General features: G+C 40.5%; 1 protein-coding gene across 4 annotated transcripts in view; it reads right to left on the bottom strand.

The window, feature by feature from the left end:
* Positions 1-2,505: 2,505 nt before the first annotated feature.
* The window catches only part of specc1 (sperm antigen with calponin homology and coiled-coil domains 1), a 303,837-nt gene continuing 290,889 nt past the window's right edge, over positions 2,506-15,453 (bottom strand). For all 4 annotated transcript variants that reach the window (XM_051930901.1, XM_051930903.1, XM_051930902.1 and 1 more), the window contains one exon: positions 2,506-2,875. In XM_051930901.1, the coding sequence (XP_051786861.1) occupies positions 2,786-2,875 (90 nt within the window). In that variant the 3' untranslated portion in view covers positions 2,506-2,785. The remainder of the gene's footprint in view (positions 2,876-15,453) is intronic.

Below are 15,453 nucleotides of genomic sequence, written 5' to 3' on the forward strand. Positions count from 1 at the left end.
ACCTTGAAGTTCTAGAGGAGAGCAGGAGGGCATCATCTTTGGGACTGCTTTTGTGTGTCATTGCTCAAGCTGGAGTTATATAGGCAAGAGATGATAAAGATAAAAATGGCTACTTGTCTTTACAGATCAAGTGAAAGAGAATAGTCCAGCGTGTACAAGCAGTACTTTGTTACTTCTGATAACTTGCTTGGGACAGAGCTGAGCTGCCTGGCTCTCTGGAGCTATTCTGACATTGTACTGTGCTGCATATTACATTTTAGTGATGGACAACTTGTTGTCCTTTTGGTCCCTGCTGGTAGGCCCTGGTGTCACGGGACTTTTGCTCCTTACCTCCTATAATGACAGTGACTTAAACACTGTATTTTCAGTGGTATGTCTTCTGGCATTTGTGTCTTCTCTCCTTTTTTATCATCTCAGGTCACTCATTTCAGGTAGGCTAGGCCAGAAACAGGCAGATGTTAATTTTTTTGTGAAATTTCCGAAAACTCTGATGGGACAACCTCTATGTCATTGGGTCCAAAAATCACATTAAAATATCTGAGTTTATTCAACCGTATATCTTAAGCAAAGGAAGTGGAAGGAAGAGGAAGGAAGATTGGGTCCGTTGTCCAGTTTGAGGTATGCATGTGCCAACCTCCCTTACATTTGGTTTCTTGCTGGAATACCATGCACTGGCGATTATTTGCCTCACATTATTAAATGATGATGAAATCATAAAGAAACAGACCAACACTGCTGAGTTTGCAGAGTAATTATAGGTGATTCATAACTGATTTGTGATTTTCCCCTTGGTGTGAATTTCTCTTTGAGGATTATTAAAGTATCTATCTATCTATCTATCTATCTATCTATCTATCTATCTATCTATCTATCTATCTATCTATCTATCTATCTATCTATCTATCTATCTATCTATCTATCTATCTCCAGAATTCTCATTTCAAATCTCTGCCTGGCCTTTGTCGATGTTGTGTATACATGTCTTCCATGTGTCAGTATTTGTTTTTCTCCCATATTTCATAGATTTGCATGTTCAGCCGAGTAGCAGCAAGTGGTGTGAGCATTGCCCTATGCAGGAGTGGGACCTGCACTGGACTGGAGCCCCTTTAAAAATTAGTTTATGCCTTGTGCATAGGCTCTAGCTCTATCTGTCTGCCCATCACAATCAAGGGACTGACTTTAGTCCTGTGAAGGTTGAAGAAAACCCACAGTCCCTTATGTGCTAGGTGGTTGGTGAGTTCTCCTTTAATTTTTGTGCTTTTTGTGAAATTTCTGGATTTTTGTTGCTGTTTTTAAGTTTTTCTACTATTCTCTTGCATTTCGTATTAGGAATGTGTTTGCTTTGGGGGTGTCCTATTTTGAAGGCATTGCCTTTTGTGGCTTTGTGCTTCTCTGAGCTTATTTTGTGCCACAGAACATTTTTTTAAAAATAAATCTTTTTATATATAAAGATTCTACATTTGCTTTTTTTGTGATTAACTGTGGTTTGACTGTGTTCCCCAACCTGCTAGTGGACATTTTAAGTCATTTTTGGGACTAACTGTGCTTAGAAACCTCTAGTTCACAACACTTCATTTCAGGAAACTAAATACATTAAAGTCATATTTTTCTTGCGCTGTAAATTTGTCATGTTCTTCACGTGTAGAGACTGACATGTATAACAAGTAGTGTGCAGGTCATGAACAGAACAGGCATTGGCAGGGAATATCAGAGTTTTGAAATGAATCATAATCCCTCCACAAAAATCAAAGCAAAACTACAGTATACTAATAATTGCAAAACAAGGTGGATGTGTTTGCCCATCATTATACCCTTTGAACTTTAGACTTCTGTAGGGAAATACAGTATCTGCATGGGTCCAGCAGTCTTAGGAAGCTTACAAGCTTGCAGGGTGTCCATTTTTTCTTCCTGTGGCTCCACATGGTCCAGGCAGTTTCATTATTAGTTGTTATACAGTCAACATCATGTCTAGATCTGAATCCTTCCATGTATTGGTGATCAACTGCTATCTCCTGCAGGGAATGACTATTAAATCTCTCCTTAGGCAGCACCATTGTGGTCCCACATTTAGGTGCTCTGTGGTAGTGCTGACCCACAATGGCCCTAGATGAGAACTTAGCACGGTGTAGAGCTTCTACCACACTGGAGGCACACTTACAGTAAAGCAGGCCTGAAGTTGTGCCTGGCAGAGCAAAAGTGGTTCAGGTGTCACCCATATGTTCCCCAGCTTTTGGGTTCCTATAAGAAGATGTAGTCATTGAGAAAGAGGCTGCTGTTTAATAGATTTTTGAAACTAAATTCTGAAATTCTGTATCAGACTTGTGAGCTTTTGCCTGCTTACTGGGGGCATGAGGCCATGCTCTTGAGTCTGTATGCAAAGGCAGCACCTGCATCACTGAATCTGTTCCTATGGTGCAGAATTACATTATTTAAAACCCATACCCATTACCGTCAATTCCACTCATTCTAAAATCACATAAATAAAATCCCCAGTGGAAACCAGCGTGTGTTACTCAGTGCTTTAATCTGGTTTCACAGCATCTAAAACAGATCACTATTGCATAAATAAATACACGTGGACGTGCCGAATACTGCTCATAAAAGTGCTGGCTCGTGTAGCCTGTTTCAATACAGGCCTTACAATCCATCTCACACACATTTGTAGCTCAGGTTTGGCCATCATGTCTGAAATGAAGGGACTTGCAGGATGACTGCACCTCCAGCAGCTCTGTCCTCAGTGAAAAGTGACACCGTGCTCCTCCCATTACCCAGCATAGCTGCAGTCTCAGGTCTCAAAGTACTTGTATATTTGTGTGACATACTGCATGACAGCTTGCCAGTCTGGCCGGTCAGTGTGCATGACCTGAGTGATGTCCTGCACAAAAAGAAAATCAGAAGGTGCATTAAAAATAAAATAATAAAATAATTGCTTCAAAATTCATAAGGATGGCATTTTACAGACAAGAACTTCAGGGTCAGCATTTCTGATTTAGCACATTTATCTTTTTTATACGACTTTGCCTCCATCGAACGCCAAATTTGCTAATTCGTTTGGCGCTCTGGTCCTCACATGCCATCTCGTAACTCTTTTACAAAATCAATATATCTGAACCAATGAACAAGCCATCACTTTAGAACATGCAGTACACATGAGATTTTACTACATCTCTTTATAATTATTATGCTTGTCCATAATCAAAGGTGACCAGCATGACCTGTGATTTCACTGTGGATATAAAAAAAAATTACTTAAGGAGAAAATATAAATTAGAAGTCATCGCCAACAATGATGAATTACAGGCAGGAGTGTCTGAACACCTCGTGATATACGGCTCAGAGTGTCGCCTCTGATGGTTCACATCAATACAGGCCCTCAGCAACCCGTAGACAGCATAGCAGGAGATTTGACCACAGCAAATAAAATGCATCAAATAAAGTGTCATCCATCCATGTTGTGAACAAGGAGGTATGCAGAGGAAAAGAAAAATTAAGGGAGACATATCCATGGTTAGATTTTAAGGTTATTTTTGGCAGAATAATTTCAAAGGCAAATTTTGAATTTTTTGGGCATGACATTGTGATTTTTGTAGACAGTTTGCATAAAAATTGTATACAGTTTTATTGCAGCCCTTACACTTCATAACACTCATTTGGTTGCATCATTTACAAACAGCATCGGAACTGTCTAACTGCTGAAACTGGTATTTCTTACAGTGTGCCCCCTCAAAGACAAATTCAATTGATTTAATTTATTTCAGGGTTCAAAATCTGGGAAAAGGTACTGTCCCTGCAACTCACTGTAGTAAAGAGGACCCCTAGGATCAAAACTTGGGTTACCAAAGTAGTCTAGTGTCCCTTCCTAACAAAATGGAATATGTGTGAGGCTGGACTAAGGGTGTGGAATTGTATAAAGAACAAACACACACACATTCAGCTTTATGTATTAGATTAACCAATCAAATTCAACACTAGCGAAGTATGGTCTCTCTTTCTTTTAGTGTTGTTAGATCAGAGATGCATTGTTAGGAGTGCTGCCTCACAATGCCAGAATTCTTGGGTCATATTCTGGCGCAGGTACTTGCTGGGCTGGCATGTTTTCCCTATTTTTGCACGGCGTATCTTCTAACATTCTAAAGACACGTGCTGGGTCACTCTAAATCGGTCCCTTACAAGTTAGGGACCCTATGAAGAACCAAAGGTACCTACTTTACACCCAGTGCTCCTCCTTGCAATCCTAAAATAGACCTAAAGGTTAGAACATGGAAGGAAGGATAGCTGGATGAAGTCAAAAATAACATCCAACAGATGTATGCAGTTTTCTTGCCACTCAGCAACTGTATGACGTAAAGGCTGTCTTTTAGTTTAGATGATTCCACTCAGTTTCTCCCATATCATAGAGATTTGTATTTATGAATGTGGCTTGGCATCATGTCAATAGTTGACGCCTAGGCCAAGCAATGCTTAAACTGGCCCAGAGTTCCTGTGATCCTTTAATGGTGAAAAATATATCCAGAAAATGTAGTAATGGATGAAACTGCTTAATGTCCCAAAGGTTCTGCACAATACATGGTGTCATGGGAGGATAAGGCATGTGCATTGAGTGTGTTAAGCTGTGGTGCGTATGAAGTTTCCTCATGTGAAAATATGCCTTCAAACTTCTAATTAATGGGGGCAGCACAGTGGCTAATTAGCACTGCTACCTCAAAGCTAGAGAGTGCAGACCGGGACACTGCTTTTTTTCAAATTTTTAGGATTCCCATTCTACCTAGCTGATTGAATGTTGACATTTTGGTTTAGAACTGATTCCTTTTACCGGTCATTGTTACATCAGGTCATGTTTTGGACACTTATGGTATCAATGGGGTTGTGTATCAGTCAGCCATCACTTTGGTATTTGCTTGAATTTTGTGCCAGTATGTTTTTCTGTTTGGTTTATAAATTACTGAACCCTCACAAACTTTTTGATTCTTTATTTTGGATTGACTTGTCAATGATTTGTTACTGTGCCAAACTTCAGTCTGTTTGTTTAAGACAAGTCCCTCATTTTTGTTTTAGTAAATCCCTGCATTAAAACCATATAGTGATAGTACACAACTGCATAGGCCACTCCTGAACACCAAAAGCTCAACCTAAGAAGCTCATCTTTAGCTGATGCCCAGATGGTCAGGTTTCTGTCACCCACACTTCTAGTCATCTGCCTCTGATGAGCTAATGGCCATCTTGGAAAGAAATAAACACTTGGCCAGTTGCACGTGATGCTGTGGTTTCAGAGCCACAGGAACAGATTACTACTTGCCCTGTGTGAATAGAACCTCCATTGTCACAAGTTAAACCTGACGGATGTCTTGAGCATTACATACCACTGCTAAAGTAAATAACAGCAACCGATTTTCAAGTGTGAATGGATTTTCAGTAGACAAATGAGGGATCAGCACCTAATCCACCGTGCCAAGGTCTCTAATCTCGTTGAGGCACAGGTCACACGTTTCCGGAGGAACACACGACGTGGAAAAAGAACAACTGTGACGAAAATAGAGCACAAAAGCAGGCGGCCATCAGAAGCCTGCAATTTTAAGCAATGCATTAGCATTTCTGGTGAAGGGGATTCACAGAACCTGTCTAAAGCAAATTAAAGGGCAGCATGATTTAAACTAACTAAAATTAAAGACCTGTGGTGTTGTCCAACAAGATGTAGCATTGTGTGACACTGAGACTGCTGAGACAAATCTGACAATATGGTCTCCTGTGACTGGTGTCATTTCTGAAGTGATCTGAAAGTGTCAGGAGGCCCCACAAGATAGGACAGTGAGCAATAATCATTCATGCAAAAAGAAAAAAGCCATCGCAGCACAAAAACACACATCTGAGTGCTCTTGGGCCACACTATTCTTTTGTGGACAGAAGAAAAATGATTTGAGACTTAGGGGCTCCACATTCCCAGCTGCAGCTGCCCCTTGGAGTCCCCGGGCCAATTCACCCACTTGGACGTGCTTGTTTGTTCAGAGCCTGAAGTGAAGCATAGAAATAATCACCCCGAGTTTGCTTTATATAGTGCCTCTCATAGTGAGCAGAATCACAAAATGATTGACAGCACACATGACAATACACAGCAATGTAAATTCTGCACATTACAGGAGTGTGTGTGGAGACAGGGTAGTACAATAGGACAGTAAAGGAAAGAAAAAAGAAGGAAAAGAGTTGAGCTTTCTGATACCACTTTTAGAAAACAGGGAGGAATGGAATGGCTGAACTGAAGGAGCCTTAATGACAAACACTCAGAAAAAGCAGTAGTGGGTAATTCAGACCAGAGGGTGGGTCACAGTGACTAGTGAGTGGGAAGAAAGGAGTGGTTTGGTGCTTAAGCATGGACTTAGAACTTGTTGGTTCAGTTCCTGTTTCTGACTCACTGTGTGACGTGAGTGAGTCACTTAACCTGCCTGTGCTCCAGTTGTAAAATAGAAAATGGAAATATAGCAAGCAGTTATTCGAAACTTTTAAGTGGCCGTGGATGAAGGTGTCAGACAGAAAATAAAGGCTGAGTCGTTTACTGTAGGAATTCATTTTAATATCGTATGTGCCTGATACCAACAGGTAGGGCTGCTGTCTTACTGCTCCAGTTTGCTGGTTCAAACCCCAGCCTAGTCACGGACCATATGGGGTTTGAGGTGCAGAGCTACCACACTGCTCTGGGACCTTAGGCTCACTTGTCACTTCAGTACGCTTCCCTTGTGTGGTTGTGGATTTTCAAAACATGAAGCACACCTGGACAAAGTGCCAGCCCTTCAAAGTGGACACACAAAACCACAGCAGGTCAAACCAGAGAGAATTCAGGGTGTGGAGGAAGAGCAAAAACACACACAACAGACTCTGCATGAACAGGGCAGAATTCAAGATGCCCTGCATGACCACATAATCCTAGTGAGAAGTCAAGCAAAATGACACCTTTTATTGGCTAACTAAAAAGATTACAATATGCAAGCTTTCGAGGCAACTCAGGCCCCTTCTTTAGGCAAGATGTACAAAGACACAAGTCAGTGTGCTATTAAATCTCATGCGAGGAGCTTCTTGTTCAAAACACTTACAATCTGTAACAAATTAACCCTAAATAAGAAATCAAAAATAAAGAGTTTGGTGCCAATGTGTACTTCATGGAGGGCACCTCTGCATACATCCTTCATTTACTTTGAAACCAATAAAATTAAATTGATATATGTGTTGGATTTAGTGGCAGTATAAGATGTCCTGGTGCAAGATGAGTGTTGGTTTGTGCATGAAAATGTAAAATGATGTGCTGTCCTGAGTTAGTTCCTGCATTGTATCTGATGCTGTCAGGCTAGGCTCTAGGCACCCAGATTTTAAAAATGAATGGGTGATTAGGGTCCTCAAAAACCTCTATAAAAAGAACTGGGGTCTCCACAGTGACTAATCCCAGAGTGTCTCCTGGTCCACATGATTATCACTAACTCATAAGATTCCTGGCTCATCTGTTTGTCTGTTTTCTAACCTCCTTCAGGGTTGTGGGGGTGCAAAGCTGGAGCCCACCCTGGATGGCAACCCGTCGTCAAAGGGCGCACTCCTCTTAAGCAGTTAAAAATGGACACAATTACGTCTTTTGTTTTAAAGATTAGAGAGATCCCTCAGCAAATACTGAGCAGCACGTCATTTATACATCCTGGCTCACTGAGTCATCTGGCAGGAATCATTTCTTGATGATGTCTGGAGCATTTTATACAAATATGTTTCCTATTATACACTCTTACTCACTTATTATTATTATCCACATTACTAACCGAGAATGTTAAACTGGATGGACGCAGGGACATCTGGCCATGGGCCGTGGAAGCAAAAGACGTACTGCGCAGGCGCCCCAAGAAATACGTACTGCGCAGGCGCCCCAAGAAATGAGGCGCCGCGACCACAGAAAAAAGGAGTCAAACGCCGGCGACGCACACAGCGCCGCACGAAACCCATTGCACACGAAACTAGCACACAAAAAAAAAGAAGCCGCTCGCGCCCCACAAATCCCACACCCACCTCCAAGCACCCCCTCAGACGCCGGCAAAGCACACAGCGCCGGACGAATCCCATTGCACTCGAAACGGGACGCACAACAAGGAGGAGAATTCAACAAGCTCCTAGCACACCAAAAAAAAGAAGCCGTAACCGCCACACCAAGCCCATTAGACACGAAACGGGACAGACTACGGACATTGCACACGAAACGTTCACAAAAACAACGATTCAGACCCACAAACACACTAACATCAATAAGAAGTGACACCCAAAGCCCCATTTCTGAAGGAACCGTCCGTATTAAACATACGTCATCTCAACACCTTCACACTATGCAGCATAGGTGGATCTCCTTACACTGAAGCACTATTAACCGTTCAACTGCAGAAAAGGCTCCATATTAACAGTGAGTGCGATCCTCCTTATTACTTATCCATATTTCTCACGCTGAAGAACAAACAAGTCATGAATACACGATCACAGGTACAAAACGATACGGCTCGGATAACGGGACCAAACACACGAACCCGCATGAAAAAACAAAATACACGGCGGCGCATACAACGCGCTTCTGAACCTCCGGAAGAAAAAATGTCTCGGCTCCAAAAACGCAAAGCTCAACTAACACATTAACATAAACGATCGCATATGGACAGACACAATGAACGTACACGCATACAGCACGCGTCTCAAAGTGCTGCAGCGAAACAGGCACGGATTCAAAACGAAACACCTCCCGTCTCAGACATACAGAAACAGCAGCGAAGGGACAAAATAAATAAACGCAGACGTCTACACCGCGCATCTGGAATGCCGAAAAACAAGCAGGCAAGTCTCCAAAAAGAGAAAGCTCAACTGACCGACATACAAAAACGAGCAACACTCAATACAAACAATGCACGCAGTAGACTACAACGGACTTCTCACACAGCACAGGCAAATCGATTACAGCTCAAAAACAACACGTCCCAAATACTGGACATACAACAACGCGCCTCTCAAACGGCACAAGCAAAAGATACAGGTCACGGACATCAACGACAGACACCTGCTAAACACTTGCGCCAGTTAGCTGACAACGCGTTCAATAATGAGTCCACTATTCAGGAAAATTCATTGGGATTAATGAATGTCATTTGCAATCATTGTCATTCACTTAACTTCCCTGAAGAAACAACTGGCAATACAAGTAATGAATTTACACGTTGTTATCAAAACGGTCAAATTAGACTGCCTCCTTTACATTCATATCCTGAATATCTACAGAACCTTCTAACTAACGATGTACCTGAAAGTGAAAACTTTATGAACTGCATTACATCCCACAAATCGGTATCCACTATGAATATGAACAGTGGCACTGCACATGACATCCGTCTTGCAAAACTGTTAATTATTGATGAATGTACAATGGCATCCAGTCACTTACTCAACACCATTCATACACTTCTACAAACGTTGATGAATAATAATCTTCCCTTTGGAGGAAAGGTACTTTTATTAGGAGGAGATTTTAGACAGTGCTTAGCTATTGTTCCACATGCCATGCGCTCAGCTATTGTTCAGTGCACCTTAAAATACGCAGACAATTGGCATTGCTTTCAAAAGATACAGTTAGTACAAAACATGCGATGTCCAGATCCAGATCATAACAATTGGTTATTACATCTGGGAGATGGTACACTCACCAATACAGATAGACTTCACCCAGATATTAGTACAATTCCTCAAGCCTTTATCTGCGACGACTTAGTTACAGAGAGATTTGGAACAGCAATCTCATTAGACCAAATGCTCCTTTTAACACAACGCACTATATTATGTCCAAACAATATTAATGTAGAAAACATAAATACCCAAGTCATTGCATTACTTCCTGGAGAGACACAACTCTTTCTAAGCTCTGACAAAGTTGACTCTGATCACGACAATGACCATCTTCATTGACCTTACAAGCTCTGACCTGAAATTACCTTTTACACTTAAAAGGCGTGTACAAAGAAATTTTCCAATAACCCTTTACACTGTGCCACACACTTTATTTTTGCTTTCTATTTGCATCATCTACACCTTCACACTAATAATAATAATAATAATACATTTTATTTTTATACAAGGCGCCTTTCAGGGAACTCAAGGACACCGAACAACAATAAATAAATAAATAGATAAATAATTAAATAAAAGACACAATTATAAAAAACTTAAAACATCAGAAAATCTAGAAATTAAAACCAAACAAAACCATTATAATCAGGAGGAAAAAGAAAAAGCCATTTTAAACAGATGCGTTTTAAGTTTACATTTGAAGGATGAATATGATTTGATATTTCGGAGATCCGCAGGCAATGAATTCCAGAGCTTGGGAGCAGAACGGCTGAAAGCTCTGCTCCCCATGGTGGTTAGACGGGCGGGAGGAACAGTCAGATGGGTGGAGGAAGAGGATCTAAGGTTACGGGATGGAATGGCAACATGAAGAAGGTCAGACAGATATGGAGGGGCGAGGTTATGGATGGCCTTAAATGTTAATAGTAGAATCTTAAAATCAATACGAAACTTAATCGGGAGCCAATGAAGCTGCTGCAAGACCGGAGTAATATGGTGAATAGATGGGATTTGAGTGATGATACGTGCTGCAGAATTCTGGACTAACTGAAGCTTATGAAGAGATTTATTCGGGAGACCAAAGAAGAGTGAATTGCAGTAGTCCAGCCAAGAAGTGACAAGACTATGAACAAGAATGGCAGTGGTGTGAGGAGTGAGGGAGGGGCGAATACGATTAATATTACGTAGGTGGAAGTAAGCAGACCGGGTGATGTTATTAATGTGAGATTGGAAGGATAGAGTACTGTCGAGGATGACACCCAGACTCTTGACCTGAGATGATGGGGAAACAACAAAGTCATCAATAATAAGAGAAAGATTATTGGTTTTGGATAATGAAGATTTTGAACCAATGAGGAGAACCTCAGTTTTGTCACTGTTTAATTTGAGAAAATTCGAAGAAAACCAGGATTTAATTTCAGCAATGCAGTCAATAAGCGAGGGTGGTGGAAAAGAGGAGGTGGGATTACCAGCAAAGTAGAGCTGGGTGTCATCAGCATAACAGTGAAAATTAATGTTATATTTGCGAAAAATATTGCCAAGGGGAAGAAGGTAAATAATAAAAAGAAGAGGCCCCAGGACAGAGCCCTGGGGCACACCAGAGGTAACAGCGGTGGGTTTGGATGTGAAGGTTTTAAGCTGTATGAACTGAGTGTGGCCTGAGAGGTAGGATCTAAACCAATCAAGTGGAGTGTGAGTAATGCCAATCAGAGATAATCTATTAAGGAGAGTGGTATGACAAATAGTATCAAAGGCCGCACTCAGATCAAGGAGGATGAGAATAGTGATTAGACCGGAGTCAGCAGCCATAAGGAGGTCATTAGTAATTTTAACAAGTGCCGTTTCTGTACTATGAAGGGGGCGAAAACCAGACTGGAACTTTTCATGTAGATTATTATGAAATAAATGGGTGTGAAGTTGGATAGCTACTATTTTTTCAAGAATTTTGGAGATAAAGGGCAAGTTAGAAATGGGGCGAAAGTTATTGAAATTAGTAGGATCAGCACCAGGTTTTTTTACTATTGGGGTTATAGCAGCAGTTTTAAAAGATGAGGGAATAATACCAGTAGTGAGAGAAGAGTGAATGATGGCAGAAATGAGAGGGACTAGAGAGGGGAGGCAGGCTTTAACCAGAACTGTAGGCAGGGGGTCCAGCTGACAAGTAGATGACTTGGATTTGCAGATGAGATCTGAAATTTCAGAGGAAGTGGGAAGCTGGAAAGAAGAGAAAAAGTGAATAGGCGAGTGTAGTTCAGAAGGAATATAGAGAGGATCTGGACCAAGGTGCTGATGTATCTTTTGGATTTTCTCATTGAAAAAAGACATAAGAGAATTACAGAAAGCAGTTGAGTAAAGGTGAGATGGTAAAGAGTCTGGAGGTTGTGTAACATTATTAAGTAAAGAAAACAAAGTCTTGGTGTTACCTGTATTACGAGTAATTAACTGAGTGTAATAATTAGACTTGGTTTGAGCTATACAATCCTTATAATAGAGAAGATGATTTTTATACATCTCTTTGTGGACAAACAGTCCGGATTTTTTAAACAACCTTTCAAGTTGCCTGCCCTTAGCTTTCAGAAGCCGAAGTTCAGGCGTAAACCAAGGGGCAGAAAAAGAAAAAGAAACAGAACGGGTTTTTAGCGGAGCCAGAGAATTAAGAATATCATTAAGACAGGTGTTATAATATGAGACCAGTTCTATGGGAGTGGATAAATTATAAAAGTCCATTTGGGAATCGATTCTAGAAAACAGCAAATTCAAGTTAATATTCTTAATGTTGCGAAAGGCTATGAGACGTGGAAGCTTAGGAACAGAAAAGGTAAGTTTGGCATTGAATGAAAGAAGAAAATGGTCGGTTATAGTGAGTTCATCTGCTGTAAGATTGAGAGGAATAACACCAGAGCAGCAGATCAGGTCCAAGATATGTCCTTTACAATGAGTAGGAACATCAGTGTGCTGCTGGTATCCAAAACTCTCCAGGCAAGATAAAAAGTCTCTAGTGAGAGGGATATTGATATTGTCCAGATGTACATTAAAATCCCCCAGCAGAATTATATTTGGGGTAATTACAGATAAATGAGTAAGGAAGGTAACAAGATCGTTCAAAAAATTGTTGTTTGACTTAGGAGGACGGTAGACAGTTGCAATAATGGTAGGAACTGGGCCAGACAGTTGACACACAGTCGATTCAAAAGAGCTAACAGCAGGAGCAGACAACGGCAGGACTTTCCACTCCTCGCGATAAATAATCGCGACACCACCTATTCTATATCTCATTCATACATCACACTCTTTGTCATTTCCCAACACCAGGGGTTGGCGAGCGAAGCGAGCAGGGGGCGGAGCCCCCTAGTACTGCATATTGTGTTCATAAAAATTACTTATGAACACTTTGAAATCACTTCAGATTTTTTTGTTTGGCAGCTCCTGACTACCCGGAACTAGAAAACCCCTACATGTCATATACTGTTCAACTCGTCTTGATGTCTAGTGATACAAGACATCAAGCTTTTTGAAGTTTCCCCCCATTTTTGACCTGACCAACCTGAAAATCCCTCATTTTTAGGCTATTTGTTTATTATATTTTGTGCAGGAAATTACACTTGCAATTAAACCAATAGTTGTCTTTAGCAAAAAATGATCAGAAGGACTTGAAGTTGTGCATGGCACATCAGGTGAACCCAGGGATTCACCCCCTAATTGGTATGAGGGGGTCAACGTTTCTCCTTTTCACAAAACTTTGAAGAAAGTGGGGATCACTAAGATATTCTTGTGGAGTGTTGTTTCATGCTGTTTCAAGGTTGCTGATCATGAATATGAAGGTATTTTTGATATTTGATTCTTTACTGGTGGCCCTATCCCTCTAAGAGCCCTCCCAGAAGGTTAGAAATGACAAATATCAAACATAAACATGTGTGGTATCTTTTTGGACTATTTTAATATCACTGATTATGCATCTGTTGTTATTTTTGACCCTTTACACAAGTACAAATGATCTAGTCCTCTATGGTCTGCTATCTGAGGGAGAAAATGACAATTTTTTATTATAATTGAGAATATTTACACTTTACATTTAAATTGAAGCATACATTTGAATATTTCATGCAATTATTCCTGTTTATTATGTACCTCATTAAGTAAATTGTTACATTTCTTATGAACACCTCAAATTAGGACGGCTTACACTAATTCAGACTTTTTGACACTTTATTTCAATTTTTATCTGCCTCAAAAAGCCCCTTGAGTTGGCTTGAGGCTTAATGGATTCTGCAACATGCCCTCTACAGCCTGCAATAAGGAGGCAGTTGAGCATGTGTGGGATTCATTGAGGCTTTCTGTAACATGCAGACATGACAGACGACAGCTTTTATGTGACTCTTCATATACAGAAGACGTCTTTGTACGAAGACCAAAGTGGATGAAAGAAAAGTGGAGGGCAGCGGGTACACACCTTCTCTGGCAGACTCAGGTAGGCATTAAAACATGAACAAAAAACACAAGAGTCCAGTGGACACAGCTTGAGGTTCTTACTAGTTGCATGGGGACTGTCTCTTATGTTTTAATGCATCAAAACTTCTTTTCTTTCATGCACCTTTTAATCTGGTTACATTGTTCATCAAGGCTTTATTGAATTTATTTAATTCGGAACTTAATTATATTAAAAAAACATATAAATAATGAGCCTACCAGGGTGTTGACTATGATGGACAGATTTTCTTGTTATAGTTATTCAACACTTGTATCAAATAAAACACAAACAGAACAGAAGCTCTTTAATTAATCTTCTCTGAATTCTGGAGATCTAAAATTGGGTTACACTGCAGTGCTTGTCTAAGATGTGCTTCCTGTTCATTTGAGGACAAAGAGGACTTTTTCATTTATGTTAAGTAGAATGCCCAGAGGGGGCTGGGCGGTCTCGTGGCCTGGAACCCCTGCAGATTTTATTTTTTTCTCCAGCTTTCTGGAGTTTTTTTTTTGTTTTTTCTGTCCACCCTGGCCATCAGACCTTACTCCTTTTCTATGTTAACTAATGTTGCCTTATTTTAATTTTTTATTTTGTCTTTTATTTTTCTTTTCTTCATTATGTAAAGCACTTGGAGCTACTTTTTGTATGAAAATGTGCTATATAAATAAATGTTGTTGTTGTTGTTGTTTTACTGCAGATTCCTGCATTCTGTTTCTTTGGAATGGTTATAGAGGAGGTGTCTCCATTATTTAGTGAAATCCAGCAGTTTTTCATAAAGCTGACAATTTTAGATCAACTTAGGCTTTAAATGAGCAACGGACTCTGCTCTTTGTGAACTCTATAATTTTTTTATAAGGCTGTTGGGTAAACTGAAGCAGTCTTATTGAATCAAACCCTAATGACTGAATCGTCTTCTGAAAAACATAATACTACAACCTCACTAAGTGTAACAACATTGCAGGGGAAATAAAAAAAATGGCAACCTAGTTTTTTCATCCATCTACTTTGAATCCCAACATGGCCCAAAGCCTCTCCCATCAGGTGCAAAGTAGAAAACAACTCTGGACAGTTTGTCAGTCCGTCAGAGGGCACATTCACACACCGGAGGCCTATTCAGAGTAACCAATTAACCTAACGTGGACATCTTTGGGACAAGTAAGGGAATACTGGAGTACGTAAATAGAAAGCTATACATGGAAAGAACATGCAAACACCCCACATAACTACACGGGGGCTATGTTTTGAATACAAATCTCTAGAGATTAATTCTAGAAAAAAAATCATCAAGGCATGAGCAGCATGACGATGCATTGAAAAAAAGCTCAGTACATGTTGTCTTTCACGTTAAATGCTGCGGAACGATCTCTCTG

The sequence above is a fragment of the Erpetoichthys calabaricus genome, chromosome 8 (assembly GCF_900747795.2).
Source record: "Erpetoichthys calabaricus chromosome 8, fErpCal1.3, whole genome shotgun sequence".
Classification (NCBI taxonomy): Eukaryota; Metazoa; Chordata; class Cladistia; order Polypteriformes; family Polypteridae; genus Erpetoichthys; species Erpetoichthys calabaricus.